Source organism: Epinephelus moara, chromosome 17, assembly GCF_006386435.1.
Source record: "Epinephelus moara isolate mb chromosome 17, YSFRI_EMoa_1.0, whole genome shotgun sequence".
NCBI lineage: Eukaryota > Metazoa > Chordata > Actinopteri > Perciformes > Serranidae > Epinephelus > Epinephelus moara.
Genome location: NC_065522.1, coordinates 7795767 through 7813383, shown reverse-complemented (window position 1 = coordinate 7813383; position 17617 = coordinate 7795767). Strand labels below are relative to the sequence as shown.

The following is a 17617-nucleotide window of genomic DNA, read 5'->3' as shown; positions in this document are numbered from 1 at the left end:
TTATTCGCGTTTAGAGGGAATAAATTTCCGTTATAACGGAAACGTGGGCACAGTTATCTATACAAAATACACAGACTAACTGATTGACTAACATAAACAACTGAAAATTGAAAAAAAATTAGCTTGCACCGTTAGCTCCGGTAAGGGAAAGCGGCTGACCGGAAGTCACGCACAAAAAAACGGAAGTTGATCACTATTTACTTCCGTGTTTGAAAATAAGGTGGTATCAGGTCTATACCTTGGCCTTTTATTAAACAAACTAAATAGCCTTATGTTATTTATCTTAGGCCATTTGTGTCTCTACATGGTCACACGTTTACAATTCTCCTCTGCGCTCTGTAACACACACAGCGGAGTTTGGCCCCAATGCGCGAACAAACACGCGCGCACAAACACACACAGGTGAGCACACCAGAGGGCGGTTCGGGCTGCATTTACCTACCCAAATCCAAAAGCTAGGGTGCTACAACTCAAATTTGTGATGTCATAGGGAAAGTCTGGAGCTGCTTCGTAGACCAGTGAAAGATGGTCCAGATGACGCTAAGAGCACCCGGGGGAATGTTCTGAGTACATGGGAACATGATCTGTTTTAAAACAGAGAACACTACAATAGAATAAAGCTCATTTGAGACAGAGGTATAAAAAAGAAAACAAACAAATCAGTCTCCCATTCACTGTCTATAGAGCAGCTCCAGACTTACTATACCTACGACATCACAAGTTTGACACTTACTTCTGTGGTTTCTGGCTTTGAGAGAGAGAGAGTAGCTTATGTTCACAAATATCTATTGAACTTTTCCAGGCCATGGAAATAACATACTGGAATTCTTAATTTGGGTGGTGTTTCCCTTTAAGAGGTTTTATATCCATTGAACTTCTCTAGAAATGAACTGCTTTCCAAGGTCAATGGAAACCAGACCTGTTGTGTAATTGAGACCGGTATTTATTCTTTAAAATGTGTAGCCACATCCAGCTAGTAAAAGTTAACTGAAGTTTTACAGTAGTGGTACTGACCAAAATGTATGTTGAGTATTGAAAGCTGTTAAATACTGGAAGTTTGTATCTAGTCAGATTCATGCTCTTCCCTACTTTGATCAGAGACTTTTTGTTGAATTTTGTTGAAAAGGGATTTTATCAATACTGAAATAAGCATTGCATCTGTAGTACTGAAATGTTTTAAACAATAGTCAACCCCGCACCTCCGTTGTATTGGTGTAGTAATCTTTCTGTTTCAGTGCTAATTGGATGCTGGCACTGATGCCACAGTGATATTTTCCTTTCAGAAATTTAACAGTTTTTTGCTAAATAGAAACAAAAAGCACTTTCCAAATGTTAGATGTTGTCGTAAGTATACAAGAACTTTGCATGCATAAAATACATTTTAAAAATTCTGATTTGAATGAGAAACTCTGATCAAAGAATAGAGATTAAAAACCAAAACTATCTGCAGTGGTAGATACCACCACAGTTGAGGTTATGAAATCTGATAAAGAGGATAAGTAGATTAAGCACAAACTAACCTTGGATCCCACTTCCACTTTGACCTCCAGGACCTTTCCAGGCATGGGTGCTCCCACCTGACCCTTGATTGACTTCTGTGCCTTGGGATGGAACTTCATTTCCTGGGTGGAGGGACAAAAAGAGATTTCATGCATCCATCTGTCCAGTCGATCATCCATCCAAGTACCCACACTTGCCTGCCTCCATTTATCCACTCATCCAGCCAACAAGCCGTCCATATAGTCATTCAGCCCCCCATTGAAACATTCCTCCTCAGTGAGCTTCCATCTCCCCCTCACTGCCATTTGTTTCTATGAATAAAAATCACCAGTGACAAGTGCACTGTCATAAAATCTTTTTTTGATCCAAACTGAATAAATAAAACATCAGCTTTTTAAAGAACCTTCCCTTCCTCTCTCTCTCTATCTATCTATTTATAATTTACCTGCAGACATACAGTACATCCATCCATCATTTATCCATCTACCAACCCATACCTCCCTCCATCCCTTCTGTGTACCTTCATGGCGACAGTGTCTTTAACCAGCACAGATCTCAGCTGTCCGTTGAGCTCAAAGAAGACTTCTCTCTGGCCGGCTTTGTTCAGGTCACCCAGTGCCAGCGCCTTGATGTGGAGGATCTTCCCTCTCTCCAGCTCCACCTGAGATGAAACAAGACCAGAGAGGAGAGGAGGATTATTGGAATAAGTGGGGAGGACAGGGGGGAGAGAACAGAATAGGAGAGAGAGTGTGAAGGAGGAAAGGACAGGAATTACATTATATTAGAAGATTGAAATTAATACATGGGTGCCTAGCTCACAAGTCCAGCTAAAGCAATAAAAGAGACTGCAGAGCTTGGTGAAATTAAAAAAAGTGAAGGTAGTGGAGCGAGACAGGCACCATGTTTCCCTCTCTTCCTTATTTCTTTTTACCCTCATGCTGGGCTGGAATGTTTCCCAGCATGCACTTGGTGGAGGGCAGAGAAACACGGACAGATTCATGGTCGGGGATTCATTAAGCCTAACTGTAATTAAACTGCTAAATGTAGTGTAATATGTATTTTATACTAATGTGCAACTTTTTTTTATTGCACTCCATTAAATGAGTGACTGTTAGCTCTTGTCAGCTGCCCATTTGTGTTTAACAGTTTGCAAATCTAATCTTATCGGAGTGTTAGGTACTGGTTTAATGAAAGAGGTGGAGCTCAAAAGGCCTTTTTAACAGCAGACATTTTGACTTAGAATAGGAAAAGCACAGATGTGATGACTATGGTTGGGTGATATGATGGTATATATCATGGGAGGGCAGAAATGTGTCCACCAGTACAGAGTTGGCATTAGCATTTGAACCGTGGGAGCTACTCAGGGCAGGCTATGTATGCAATCGGGGCAGTATTCTCGCATGATCTCGCAAACCAGCTGCCTGGCAAGGAAATGTGATTCTGGCAGACATGGAGGCTTCCATTTTGAAAGATTTTAACTGTTTTCAGTCTTGTTTTTAAGTCAAGTGTTGCCTCATGTGAGGCACTTGTTTTGTACATAGGAAGCTCCAATAAAAGACGATAATAATCAAATGTGATGAAGTACATATGGCGTACCATTTCTTAATTTAATTTACAGAGTGATTATTGTGAAGTATACCGTTAATGTGATATAAAATGACATATCCAGTGTTTAAAGATTTTGGCCCCATCGCCCACACCTAAATGTTCTTACAACATTAGCAAGCTGTGACAGTGGTTCCATGCCACGGTTACGTCGGCCACACATTCAGAAGCCCCATTAGTCCAAAACATGTCCCATTGGACCAAAAGCCTATTTCTGCGACAGCTGCTTATCCCAAGAACAAATGCCCATTGCTCTGAAGTCCTGTTTTGTTTTGTTTTTTCAAAAGACATACTCACTGCAGTTAGTTTCAGTTTACAAGGGTGTCCAAGGGCTTTTCCAGCAACTTTTGTGCCACCAAAGGTGGGTGTTCTAAGCCAAAACATGATATTGTCCCAACCATAACCAAGTGGTTTATGTGCCTATACCTAACCACACTGTCACTAAAGCATTGTTGACAAATGTAACGTATCCTTGCTTTAAAGAAACATACAATGCCAACATTTGTTTCTGGCAATAGGGTTGTGACTGCAGGGAGTGTGTATTTTGGTGAAATAGGACCTAGGAGCAATGGCTGTTTGTTTTTGGGATAACAAGCTGTCAGAGGGACATTTTTTGGATTAACAGGGCTTAGAATTTTGGACTGTGGAAACAATGGGCAGTCCCTGTGACAGTGATGCTGCTTTCACATCTTATGAGATGGATTGCAGAGAAGGGATGGATTCATCGTGCACTGACAATATATCACCACATCTATTAAATTTGGGTGTAATTACACTGAACAACAGTGTTTGGCTGGTGCATGGCTTTGACATTTGTTTGGTTCAGGCACTTTTGTATTATGAAGTGCCAAGATGATTATTATGAATGCGGCACAAGCCAGCATGCACAGCACCAGGATCCTGAATTGGAAGCAGCTGAAGGGAATTCAGCCATCATTGATTTTATTATTTACAAATGTGCCCTTTCTGCTGTGACGTCAAAATGGCTTCCATGAAAAAGGCCTGTTATAAAATGCCTGTCATGAAAGAACCAACTTTATTTATATATTTGGTCCTAAAAACATTTAGTCATTTAATTAATAGCTGAATTGACTATAGTCTTTATAACTGATTGCATTATTGTCACTATAATTCACTTACTTTTTATAAAGGAGCTGCCATAATGCACAGAGTACAGTAGCAGAAAAAGCATCATAACAGTTTTACCAGACACAAGCCTAAGATTTTTAAAGACACGACTTAGGTGTCTGCAAAGTTCAGCTAAATGGGCATTTAACATTTACTTTGTGTTGACTAAGAATTGATTTTGAGGGAGGAGATGAAAACAGAGAGAAGTCTGTAAAGACTTGTGATAAATACTCTGTCGTCTTTGTGTAGGCACTGAGCTGGTAAAAAATAAAGACTTGGTAACACTTTACAATAAGGTACACAAAATTAGAGTAATTACTGAGGAACTGATGAGGAACTAATGAGGAACGAACTAGTTACTGAGGAACTAAGGTACATAAAATTAGAGTAATTACTGAGGAACTGATGAGGAACTAATGAGGAACGAACTAGTTACTGAGGAACTAAGGTACATAAAATTAGAGTAGTTATTGAGGAACTGATGAGGAACTAACTATTAGTTAATGGTCAGTTCTTCACGTACTCGTGATCAAATTTCATAGAGGAGTTAATCACGACTTAATTAGTGAACTAGTTACTTCAGTACAGAATCATTACTCAATAACCCGTCCATTAGTTAACCTTTTTATGTCCTAAAGTAAAGTGACACATAATGAGTAGTCTTTCATTACTTCATCATCATCTTTACAATTAGTTCCTTAACAAAAATAATCAGACAGCAGGATTCTTGAGAAGAGTTTAATTCATTATTTTCAGACCACATACACATTAATATGACCCATATGACCATGTTATTCTGTACAATGTGCTGACACACCAACCCGACATCAAAGAACTAGCAGCAACGAAAGCCAACTGTTGCGTCGTCTACGTCGCCTCACGTCGCCCTGTGTCAGTTGTATTTGAACACACTACAAAGACTACACCCGACGCTTGAAACGGTTACTCATTTATTTTTGGCACTGCCCCATTGTCAAAAGACTCTGGAGTGATATTTGTAATTTTATTGCGAACAATATTGAAAAAGAATTTAAGCTGTTTTGGAGGGATGTGCTGTTTGGACTTTTTGACTTTAACAGAAATACGGCAAAACCCAATGAAAGATTTATTATTAATCTCATTTTACTTTTGGCAAGATTTCACATTCACAAATGTAAGTTTACACACAGAAAACCTTCTTTTGTTGCTTTCGTTACATCGATTCCATTACATTTTCCCTCAATCAAAACCATTAATATTTGTGATCATTTTAATATTTTCTTGTACACTCTTATCCCCCCTGGCATATGTGATATATGACATATATGTGTAATGTTGAAGATCTGCATTCTGTAAACTTCCTGTCTTAAATAAAGTTGTGAAAACGGCCAAGTAGCACGTACGTTCTGCGCCCGCGTGAAAGGAAAACGCAAAAAGGGAAACCTGAAGTCCGTTGAATGCATGAGATCAACAAAGTAGCGCGGAGTGACAGAGTGATACATCCTGTCAGCCGACGGGTTTCCTATCTGTGCAGCCGAGCGCGCAGCACCCCCACGGACTATTACATCCAGACGCTCCCGGTGTTTCCTCCACAGGCCCCACTTCACACAGCTTCACTCAGCTGCCCAACAAACCCGCTGCTTCTTCCCACTTTAACCTGAATAACAAACCAGGGCTCGGTGCTCCGGTTGGATCCAAACGGAGAGCCGGTGCTAGCTGGGAAGCTAGCGGAGGCTAACTGGCTGTGATTCCCTTAGGTCCTCATGATTCAGTAATCATTACCTACTCATTTTGATGTCTCACTTTAGGGTACACAAAAAGGATAGGTAATGATTAAGTAATAGTTAGTTCCTCATTAGTTCCTCAGTAACTACTCTGAAATTTGATCAGGAGTTATTGAAGAACTGACCATTAACTAATAGTTAGTTCCTCATTCATTCCAAATTTGTTTCATAGTAACTACTTTAAATGTTGTGCACCTCAAACAACTGTACTGTGAACAACGGTGTGATCAGTATACAGTACTTTACACGCAGCCCCCATGATAAATTCTTTAAGCTTAGCCTACCTAAAATGTGGCACACTATCATATTTATTTCTAAGGCATCATCATACATATGTATGTATGTGTTCTGAAAATAATGAATAAAACTCTTCTCAAGAATCCTGCTGTATGATTATTTTTGTTAGGGAACTAATTGTAAAGATGATGAAGAAGTAATGAAAGACTACTCATTATGTGTCACTCAACTTTAGGACATAAAAAGGTTAACTAATGGACGGGTTATTGAGTAATGATTCTGTACTGATGAAGTAACTAGTTTACTAATTATTAAGTCGTGATTAACTCCTCTATGAAATTTGATCACGAGTACATGAAGAACTGACCATTAACTAATAGTTCATCATTAGTTCCTCAGTAACTACTCTAATTTTGTGTACCTTATTGTAAAGTGTTCCCAAAGACTTGAATGGATCTATGCTGTATCTCTATCTGTCTTTCCACCAGACGTATCAATTCTGACATCAGATAGAGAAAAGTGTTATAGACAGAATGACAATCTGAGAGATAAAGAGACAGACAGGCAGACTGGAGGATATAAAAACATTGTTCCAGCCGTTAGGAGAACTGTAAACTCTTTGGCTTTACCTGCCACCTGTAAAGTGTCATTTTAAGACAAAGACATTACTCTTGTCTGTCTATCAACAACAGACACACTCCCCCCCCTCATATCAATTCTGGTCACTGCTGCGTTCTGTCTTGCTAGTCTCTCCCTCGACACCGGCCACTGTACTTCTTCATTTATCTCACGCCTCCTCTCAAATCTTTCATCTCACCGGTCGGAAACTCATTTTTTCCGTCTTTCCATTTGTCCAACTTCCTCTGTCTGGCTTTCAATCTCTCTCTTTGTCAGTCCTCCCATGTGTCACAGCTTTCCATTTCGTATTGTTATTTTTCTGCCCAATTCTGGGGCCACTCTGTCTCTCATGCCGTTGTTAATTTCCTTCATCTGCCTCTTTCGGCTTCTCTTCTCTTTAATCTGTCTGTGGCTCTCTGTTTTTCCTCTGCTGTGTCTATCCACCCTTTTCCTCGACCCTTCCCCTCTCATCCTTTTTGTTTCTCACATTGCCATCTCGGCTGTTGGGTCTCCATTGATATTCTGAACTAAGTCTCAGCGCGAAGACGAAAATACATGCTGCTGCAGGTACGTATTGATCTCAATTTCATTCTGCCTCTCTCTTTCTCTGGGTGCTCTGACTCTTCATCTATTTCCCTCACTCAGTATCTGGTAACAAAACCTTTCTTTGCATGCCTTTGCTTTCTCTCTGGCACTCAATCTTCATCTCTCTGTCTTTCTCTCTCTCTCCACCCTGCCTTGAACTGAACTTCTCTCCAGCTTGTGCTGTTTTGTCAGGCTCTTGGCAGCACTTTGCAAAAAACAAAACTGCCTTCCCATTTCCAACTGTGTGGCTTCAACACTGCATCTCCGCACAACTGTTCCCATGAAAAATACAGTATGCGTCTGTTTGAAGAGTCGCACAAGATTTATGAATCTTTTGAAGATGATTTTGTCTGAGGTGTAACTGTGTTTGTACGCCAGTTTCATACTGAGTTAAAGAGACAACTTCAGTGCACTGTGTCGATATCTGAAACACCACAGATGCATTAAGACTTCACAGATTAATCTGACAAGCTCACACACACTGCTTACACCACTGCCCCTATGGTCGGCTTCTATTATCTGCTTTAACTTTCAAACCAATGCCAGGTAAAACTTATGTGTCCAGAACATTCAAGCAGTCATTGGGCTGAACAACAAATAAGGACACAAAGACAAAAATAAATTCTCTTTTTTCTACAACTGGCCTCTGCAACTAATGGCACAATACGAGAATTTCCTAATTCCATACAACAACCCCTAATTTTATACGCTACAGTATGAACTATACACTACTGCTGTGATCCCATGGAATCAGGGAGATGGTAGACAGCAAATCAGTTATCAATTTAGTGGACAAGAACAGGACGGTAAAATTATGTGAGGCTGGCAGAGAATACCAACAGTGTAAAGGGTAGATGGCACTGCTGGACAAAGTTGAAATGTTTTAAGTTTTTGCCGTCCTCTGTGATGAAATTTACAACCTTATGTTTGTTAGCTCCTTCACACTTGGAGATTACACAGGCAATCTGCACAATTACTGGACTAAAAATCGCATAAAATAATAAGCACAGAGTTATTTTATTCAATATATTATATTCCATTCTTTGCCAACAATACGGCTTCACTATTGGAAGATATCATCATGCCAGCTTCGGTTTCCTGTCCTGCCATTCTATCGCACCGTTTGTTTTTCCTGTCCTGTTTAGAAGGTGTTCTCCGTCTGCGGTCTGCCTGATTCCATGTCAATGCGGCATAATTCATGTATGTCGTTATAATTAGTGTTAAAAAAAACAAACAAAAAATGAACAACTAACTGTTCTGTGATCACTGGGAATGATGTAATCCATGCACTGTGAAAGATTATTCAAATTGTAACTCTGAAATGCCACGTTAATTAAACTTTAAAAATAGTTGCAACTTTGTATTGCAACAACTTTGCAACAATTATTTTTAGGCTGTACGGGATTTAAGGCAAAGCGTTGTTATTTATATGTTAGAAATATATGGTATTTTGATATCTGCTTGCAAGAAAGCCCTCACAAGGCGCTGGTTGCTTCCCGAACCCCCCACATTAGAGGAGTGGATAGATATTGTAATATGTACCTTATCTCTTCACCTTCAGAAAAATGTGTTCATTAAAGTCTGGGCCAAGTGGGTGAAATACGTAAGACCCTTACGACCTGACTTTGTGGAGGTATCGGATTGCTAAATATTTTATTATATGTATATATTTTTATTTTATATTAATTTCTTGTGCTCTGAGATCTTCCTCACATTGTCTTACCACCATCCACTATTTGTAACAAAGCACTCAGTAAAGTTAGGGACTACATGTCGCTTGCTTAAACATCTACAAGGCATCAAGTCAAAGTAAAGACAAGTTCATCCCTGGGTAAGGCATTAGAAAGAATCCATATTTTTAGCTAAGAATTTGAGCCTCCACGCCCTGAAAACAAACTACAGAAATGAATTCAAAGTACATACAATTCTATCAAAGTCACCTCTAAGCACCCTGCCTCCTCAAGATTTGGTTTCCTATTACCATACATGTGATAGCATCTCTTGCACATTAGCTATGTTCTATATCTCTGTGACATATCTGCTGTGTTCTCGTCTATAAGGCCCTCACACGCTGCTTGCATTTATTCAGGAAGGACCCTCAAGCACCGAGCTTTTTCTGTTGAACTCAGCTGCTTATGCACTCAGTGGTACAGTATAGTATCTCTGACTGAAACACATTTTCACAGTGTGCTTCACTGTCATGTCTCCGATATGACTTTATTAATGACTTGTGTTGCCGGTGAGTAATGAGATTACTGCGGTGAACAGAGCTCCATGTGTTGGTGTCTGTGCACATTAGCGCTGACAGGGTGTGTACGCTATGACTGGGTCCATGTTTGTGAAAGTCTGTTTATATTTCCATCAAATATGATTAATACCATACTGAGTCATCAGCACATGCCACATAGGTCGGTCTCTGTCTCCCTTCTGTTTGTGCTGTATGCGTGTGTGGGTTGAGCCATCAGCCATGTGTGAGTGTATATTTGTGTATACGAATGCATCTACGTAAGTGGCCTTCAGATGCACATACCTAAGTGGGCTTTGTCCAGCTCAACAGGGTTCAAGTTGGTCAGAAATTGGCTGAAAGCTATAGCGATGACGTATAACTCAGAATTTTTACAGAATATTAAGAAAAAATGCTACATTTGTATAAATAACAGAAAATGGAGGGAAAAGCTGAAATGGTTGTGTCCTCCCACCAAATTCACTACACAAAGAGAAATCTTCCAAGCTCGCTGTTCGCTCTCTGCCTGATAAGGCTCTTCAACTGGATTTGCAACAGGCTTGAAATGGAGTGCTTAACAATACCAAATGATTACTGTGAAAGCCTTTATATCTACTTCCCACAACATCAACAGCCCGGGCCCGGGGCTTTAGGTCTAGCTCAGCGCTCAAAACGATTTGGTGCTTAAATCTGTTTTGATAAAGATTTCCGCTGTGTGCTTCACACACAAGCTGCCAAGAGCTCATAAACAGCTTTTGTTCCAAATATACAGGTGATAGTGAGGCTGCGCGAGTACAGCAAGAGTCATCTGTAATGGACAGTCGCCGTCTTGTGCTGCTGTCACTGTGAATTTACCGCAAACGCCAACAAAGGCTTACAATCGCAAGCTCAAAAGCTTTTCTTCTGCCTCATCTCCTGAAGAACATTTTATATGGCAGATAAGTTAACAGCAAAAATAATATATATTTTTCTATAATTGCGGTGTCCTACTGTATTTGTTGCATTTATTATGCACAAAACCCGGTTAATCTACACTATATTTACTGTTCCCCTTTGGCTTTTACAGGTATGTGCCTATAATAATATCACTCTACTCATATGCATTCAACATAAAAGAGAGCTTTCTATGTGGAGGACTATGCATGCTGAGGTGTGTGATACTACTTTGACATTAAAACTCGCCAAACTGCTTTGGTAGCACAATGCTCTGTACTTTCCTCTGGGCTCTTCGCCTCCTTAACAGCGCCGACTGTAATTCTACAAAGCAATCAGCATTGTAAAAGTCGGCGAGCATGAGCTGAAGAATAAATGTGTTTCCCATAAGCACCTCACAGTAACTGTTTGTGATAGTCCTGAGACAACAATGCCCACACTACCTGTCTGTGCATCTGACAACCATGGTTATCATCTGATATGTATCTCAAAAGGTTGCAGCAGCTGCCATTCACCTGGCTTATAGTCAACCTGCCTCTAACATATTTAACATTCACATCAAACTGTCACAGGTATCACACGCACACACCTCAAATCACCCAGGAGTCAACTTGTCAAGAATTGAGGCAACTCAATTTTCCCCAGTGATGTCTATCTGTGTTTTAACATTTACAGTGCATCTTTGATAGGTGCGTGATTGTCAGATCATTAATATTTAATGATACAAAAAAACCCAGCTATCAAAAACAGATAGAGGAAATGTGAGAGCTGAGGACACTGATGCAACAGGCATCCAATGGTGTGTTCTTATTGTGTACAGAAACTTCAGTAGTTACAAGATGGCATCATTTCTGCATGTGTTCACTCTGACACCTTTGTCAGGAAAACAATTACCTGAGGAACGTCTCAGGACTGAAATGTTGTCATACTAAAGTTGTGATTACATGCAGTTAAAGACAGTGTGCAGGAGTGTTCCTCTGTGTTCTGTAGGTCACCTCCTTGGCATCTCCTGAGGTAATTACCACTATATGGCAATTTAAATTGCTTCTTTGATTAAGAGGAAATACTGTTTGTAATATGCAATGCTCTTGAACTGCACAAACTACAATTTAATAAATGTATCTGCCACATAATGGAGTAACACACACGGCCTGAGCCTACTCTCATCAGCATCACTTTTAAGAATGAATTGGATGAGAAATGACGATAGTGACATCTATCCTGTCCATTGTTCCTAATAGGCTCTATTGTTACGCAGATGACACTCAAATTTATGTCTCATTAAAGACCAGTGAAGGAGGAATTTTGATCAGTTATTTTCTTGCCTATGAGAATTAAGTGCTGGATGTACCAAAACTTTCTCCACCTAAATGTAAAGTATTGAAATCAACTAGAAACGTGGGTGTAACATTTGACCTTTTTTCATAAGCTGATGAGTGTTTCAAAAAATTGGGGTCTTTTCTCTCTCAGCCTCATGTCAAGAAGGTCATGCATACTTTTATATAATCTCAGTTAGATTTGAAATTCACTGTATTCAGCATTAAGTTAAAAAAACAAAACAGCGAGTACAAAACACAGCTGCTCAGCTTTTGACAAACACTAGAAGTTGGTTTTCTCCAGGTAGTCCGACTTCCTCCCACAGTCCAAAGACATGCAGGTTAATTGGTGACTCTAAATTGGCCGTAGGTGTGAATGTGAGTGTGAATGGTTGTCTGTCTCTATGTGTCAGCCCTGTGATAGTCTGGTGACCTGTCCAGGGTGTACCCCGCCTCTTGCTCAGTGTCAGCTGGGATAGACCCCTCCCAAAACTTTGTCAGCATCTGTTTCATTGAATAAGATAGTTTTAAGTCTGTTCATCTAAGGTCATTTTTATTGCAGCAAAATGTGTCTCTTAGACTGAAAAGGCAATTGATTTTATTACTGTAGTAGTTTATCAAAAGTTTTATTTTAATCAATACTTGGCGTTCATGTTTCAATACAACATTGCCACACAAAATACTGTGATACTTTGCCGAATCCATTTTTCTTCCCACCCCTACTGGGTACCAGTTAGTTTTACAATTGATTTCAAGATTTTGCTGATTACCATTAAAGCACTTCATGGACTCATCTGCCAGTTCTACTGCTGAATTGCTGCTCTCCTGTGAAGCAGGGTGCAGCCTCAGATCCTCAGGCAGGGTTGTTAATGAGTCATAGAATAAAGGTGACCAGGCTTTTACAGTCAGAACCCCTCAGCTGAAGATTTGAGGCAGCTTTGATTTACTGCTTTTCATTATTCTTGTTGTTTTTTAACATATTGTTGAGTATTTGTCAATTTAATCTGATATAATTTTAATTGTTTTTATCTTCCTCACTGCAGACTTTAAAACATTATCAATATAGTTTATTACATTTTTTACATTAATTCAGGAGCTTCTTTTGCCCTTGAGGAATTCCACACAGTAAAAGAAAGTAAAGAACAGAAACCCCTTGCTGCATGCGACAGGTCACTTTTTTGACATGTTTTCCATTTCCTGCCTGGAACCACTAATCAGACCTGATCTGATGGGAGTACCCATCGTCATGACGACAGGGGAAAGTTTGCTTTTGTGGCGATGAATGATGTTGAGCAGAAATCCGAATGTGTGAAAGTTCCTAAAGTGACAACAGTTCTGACGGTGTGGAGATTAGACGAGCAGCGGCGAGGGAAAGTGAAGAGCGAGGGCGGAAAAACACAACAACAGCTTTGCATTTGGGAAATGTTTGAATGACAAGTTTTCCACTTAGAGAGAAAATAAGCAAACTGATTCACTGAGAGCTAAAGCAGGTTAAATATGAGTTTTTTTATTTTAAATAACAGACTGTTAGAAAATCAATTTTACTGCAAGGAAAGCCAATACTGCCACAGACAAGTTGGAAAATGGATATTAAATCCATTTATCCAGCTCTACAACTGTAGCTTTAAAGTGTTTTGTTGGTGTTTTAGCCATTTTTGCTGATGAATATTGTTTGGATTACAAATCAAGAACATCTTATTCGAGCCAGTCAATCAGTATGTTGTAGGAATTTAAAAACAACAGCAGAGCACACAACAAACTGTGGCTTCAAAACTCAAAAACTGCTGAAGTTGCCAAGACTCTTAATCAAAATATATTTAAAGGACCCTTTTAATCAGTGGTGGCCACATCTCTGACAACTGATACACACCCTGGGGTGATTAAGCAAAAAAGAAGGGTGGGGCTTCTGCCTGTCTTTGGGGTCAATACTGGATCAGTACAATCAGTGGAGGTCCTGACTCTTTGATAGTGATACAGTGGGGAGAAGTAGAGCTCCTCATGTCCCTCATAATATAAAAATCAATTAACACCAGCCTAGAGCCATTTTGCTGCAGTGAAATGAAGCAGTAATTAAACATGTTTGCCTTTGGCCGCTCTGAATCACTGTCAGTTAAATCTGTGTGTTACTCATAATGAGGGAATCAAGGGAAAATATTGAAAGAAACAAAAGAAGAGGGATGTACAAGGAAAAGCTGATTTATAATAAATGATGTGTGTTGGGGTTTTACTGGGATTATAATTAGCACTGGTGGAAAGAGGAGTGTTTTATGATGCAGAGTGGAGACCAAGAGCCTTGTGAAAAGGCTGAAAGGTAACAGGTGGCTAGAGGGGATGTAGACTACTTTTCATGTTGTCAGACAAAATTTTATTTTATTAATGCACAAAAGTGCTCTTTAAAAGACAGATTTCATTTCAGCTATGAAAACAAAATAAAGAAGTAGAGGGAATAATAATAGTGATGAATCAGTTGTCCCTGTCCCTGTCCCTAAAACTTCTTTTCAATAGACTTTACAACTTCAGCTTCACAAAACCTAAGTGTTTCTCAAAATGTGAACGTGAAAAACACCTTGGAAACTGATAGAGTTCTTCTGTTTAAGAGAGAGGTTTTAAAAAGCTCTTGTATTTGACTTGTCTAAAAATGCGTGTATGGTCATGAACTCTTCCACAAAGCTGAAATCCAGCAGTACACATGCGTCACTTCAACCTCAACACTTTATCCTCTTTAGAAAGGAAAACAGTTGCAGGTACCCGATATACCACAGATTCAAAAGCTTTGAGTTTTCTTTCAAAGGTGGGAAATCTCAGGGTGATTTATTGCTTTCAGAAATAAGAAAGTTTCCCACAGAGAAAGTGTAAAGGAGTTTAAGGTACTATTGAAACTGATCAGATGGATTTCAGTTATGTACAGGAAAGCGCTTTTTCTATTACATGTTTTTATGACACACTACACTGTGATTTTTTATTTGACATTTTTCATGACATACAATGCTATTATTGTATGGCATTTATTACAAAAATATAGTATGACATTTTATTGCATACTGTACTGTGACATTTTTGTTAAATTTTAATGATATCCTATACTATGCCTTTTTATTTAACGTTTTTCTTAACATACTATACTCTGACTTATATTATTCATGACAAACTGTGTGTAAAATTTTATTGGGTCCTAAACTGTAACGTTATTTGTAATTTTTTATGGCATACAATGACTTTTTATAACATTTTTAACGTCTTACTATACCCTGAATTTTCTATGACTTTTTATTACATACTATATTATATTATATTGCATACTGTAGTGTGACTTTTATGATATTATCTATAACCTACTGTAGTATGACATATTTAATTGTGTACTACATTGGTACATTTTTAATAACATTTTTTATGCATACTGGACAAACTTTTTACCTGACATTTTTTCCTACTATATGGTGACTACTACTATACTATACATACTATACGATGGATATTTTACACACTGTACTATGACTATATTTTTTTTGGTTGGCAAACTATACTAACATTTTTATGACATTTAATGACACACTTTATGATGGCTTTTTTAAAATTACACATTGTACTTTAACATATTTATGACATACTGTACAATGAACGTTTTATGATTTTTTTTAATACTTTATGACTAATGACACACTATTCTATACTTTTCATGACATTTTCATGGAATAGTATACTGTGAATTTTTGTGGACAGACTTTCATATGGCATTATCTATGTCATTGTATATAATAATATATAATAATATAATAGTATTCTGTAAAAAATGTCATAACTAAGTCATAAAAAAGGCAGACTGTAGTATCATATAAGGACTGTAATAATATAGTACGTCATAAAAATGCCATAATAAAGTAAGCAATAAATATGGCATTAAAATTAGAGTATAGTATGTTAGATAATGTCTCAATAAATATATACACCGACCAGCCACAACATTAAAACCACTCACAGGTGAAGTGAATAACATTGATCATCTCAATACAATGCAATGCTCTGCTGGGAAACCTTGGGCTCTGGCATTGTGGATGCCACCTGATGAGCTCCACATAACAAATACCTTTGCAAATCAAGTACCCACTCTCATGGCAACAGCACTCCCCGAGGGCAGTTTGCCAACTCAGCAGGACAATGCGCTGTACCACACTGCAAAAACTGGTCAGAAATGACCTGGGGGAACGTGACAGAGAGCTCAAGGTGTCAACCTCGCGTTTAAACTCCCTGGATCGCAACCCGATTGAGCATCCATTGCTCGCAACACACAGGAGGACTCAAAGAATCTGAAGCCAAGACCCTGGTGCCAGATACTGCAGGACACCCCTGAGGTCCTATATCCATGCCTTGACAAGTCAGAGTCAAGTCTGATCCCATTGTCCTCAGGGAGTGCCAATGCCATGAGGGGGTGTACTTGGTCTGCAATGATGTTTGGAGGTTTCTCAGCAGAACATCGCATTGTAACAAGACAATCAATGTTATTCACTTCACCTACCAGTGGTTTTAATGTTTTGGCTGATCAGTGTTATGGTGGAAGAAAAGTCCTGAGCAGTTAGCAACAGCTAATTCAAGAGGGCAATTTTCAGTTAAAACCTACATTTACAAGGAAAGCTTTGGGGGGCTTTCGCTGCTAGCCTTCATATACATGGTTTTACCTGAGTCACATTTTCTTAATCTCTAAGCATAACAGAGACGGCTAAAGCAAAGTTAGCATGACCCATTTTCCTCTAAGCTAACTCTATGTTGTCCTCAGCAAACACCAAAGGCAATAAAACAGACCAGGAACTGGAACAGTCCAATTCAGTTACAATACAGATGTCAGCACCATTACCTTTTATTTAAACTGCATGAAGTGAACATGTTTGTTTTTGTATTTTTCATACCCTGACCAAACAACAAAATCATACAGTACAAGGTCACTCCCATTATCATTTCTCATCAAGCTTAATCTCCTCCCATTACTGCGTCGCCTTAATAACCTGCAGTGCACGAACAGGTTTCCCTCATGCACACTGCCACCTGTTTCCCACAAACATACAGCCAACAATAACACACAAGGTTGCGACAAAGCTGCAGTCAAAAAATGTCACAGCTATCATCTCCGACCTGTCTCACCTCCTGTTTGACTGCTTCATACTGCTGCCATCTGGTCACAGATACAGTGTCCTACTGTATAAATGTGCCAGGTTTAAAAAATCTGTTTTCCCAAACAGCATCACTGCTCGGACTTATAACACCTGCACTTCTTTTCTCAAACAAAACTGTGTGATAACTCATCTCACTATGTCTGTAAGTCCTCTGTCAAGTATTAATGACTTTGTATGTTATAATTATGGTGTATGTTATATATATATATAGTGTCTGAGTTTACTACTCAGCGACAAATAAAGCTCAAATCTAACAGACTACAATTAAACATTGTCTTTGTCCTTCCTTAGCAGTCTAGTATTAAAACAGCCTTATGATCTTGAAGGCTGCATATGTGTAATTGTAAAGAAAATCCTCTCCACAGCCTATTGTAAAAGTTAGAAGAAGCAACTTAAAGTTTAGAATACCATACTTAGAAATATCTTTTTACCTGATGACATACTGAGTGACAGACTCCTCCAACATCTCCCCCAGTAGCAAAGCATATTTCTCTTTGATCTGACGTCGGATTCTGATATCTGTCGCAAAGGTTACCGTCA

General features: G+C 39.0%; 1 protein-coding gene across 1 annotated transcript in view; it reads right to left on the bottom strand.

Moving 5' to 3' along the window:
• The window catches only part of pcxb (pyruvate carboxylase b), a 345950-nt gene that overhangs the window by 6394 nt on the left and 321939 nt on the right, over positions 1–17617 (bottom strand). The window contains exons 25-26 of the mRNA XM_050067843.1: positions 2021–2161; positions 1521–1622 (exon numbers count right to left, since the gene is read on the bottom strand). Coding sequence (XP_049923800.1) covers positions 1521–1622; positions 2021–2161 — 243 coding nt within the window. The remainder of the gene's footprint in view (positions 1–1520; positions 1623–2020; positions 2162–17617) is intronic.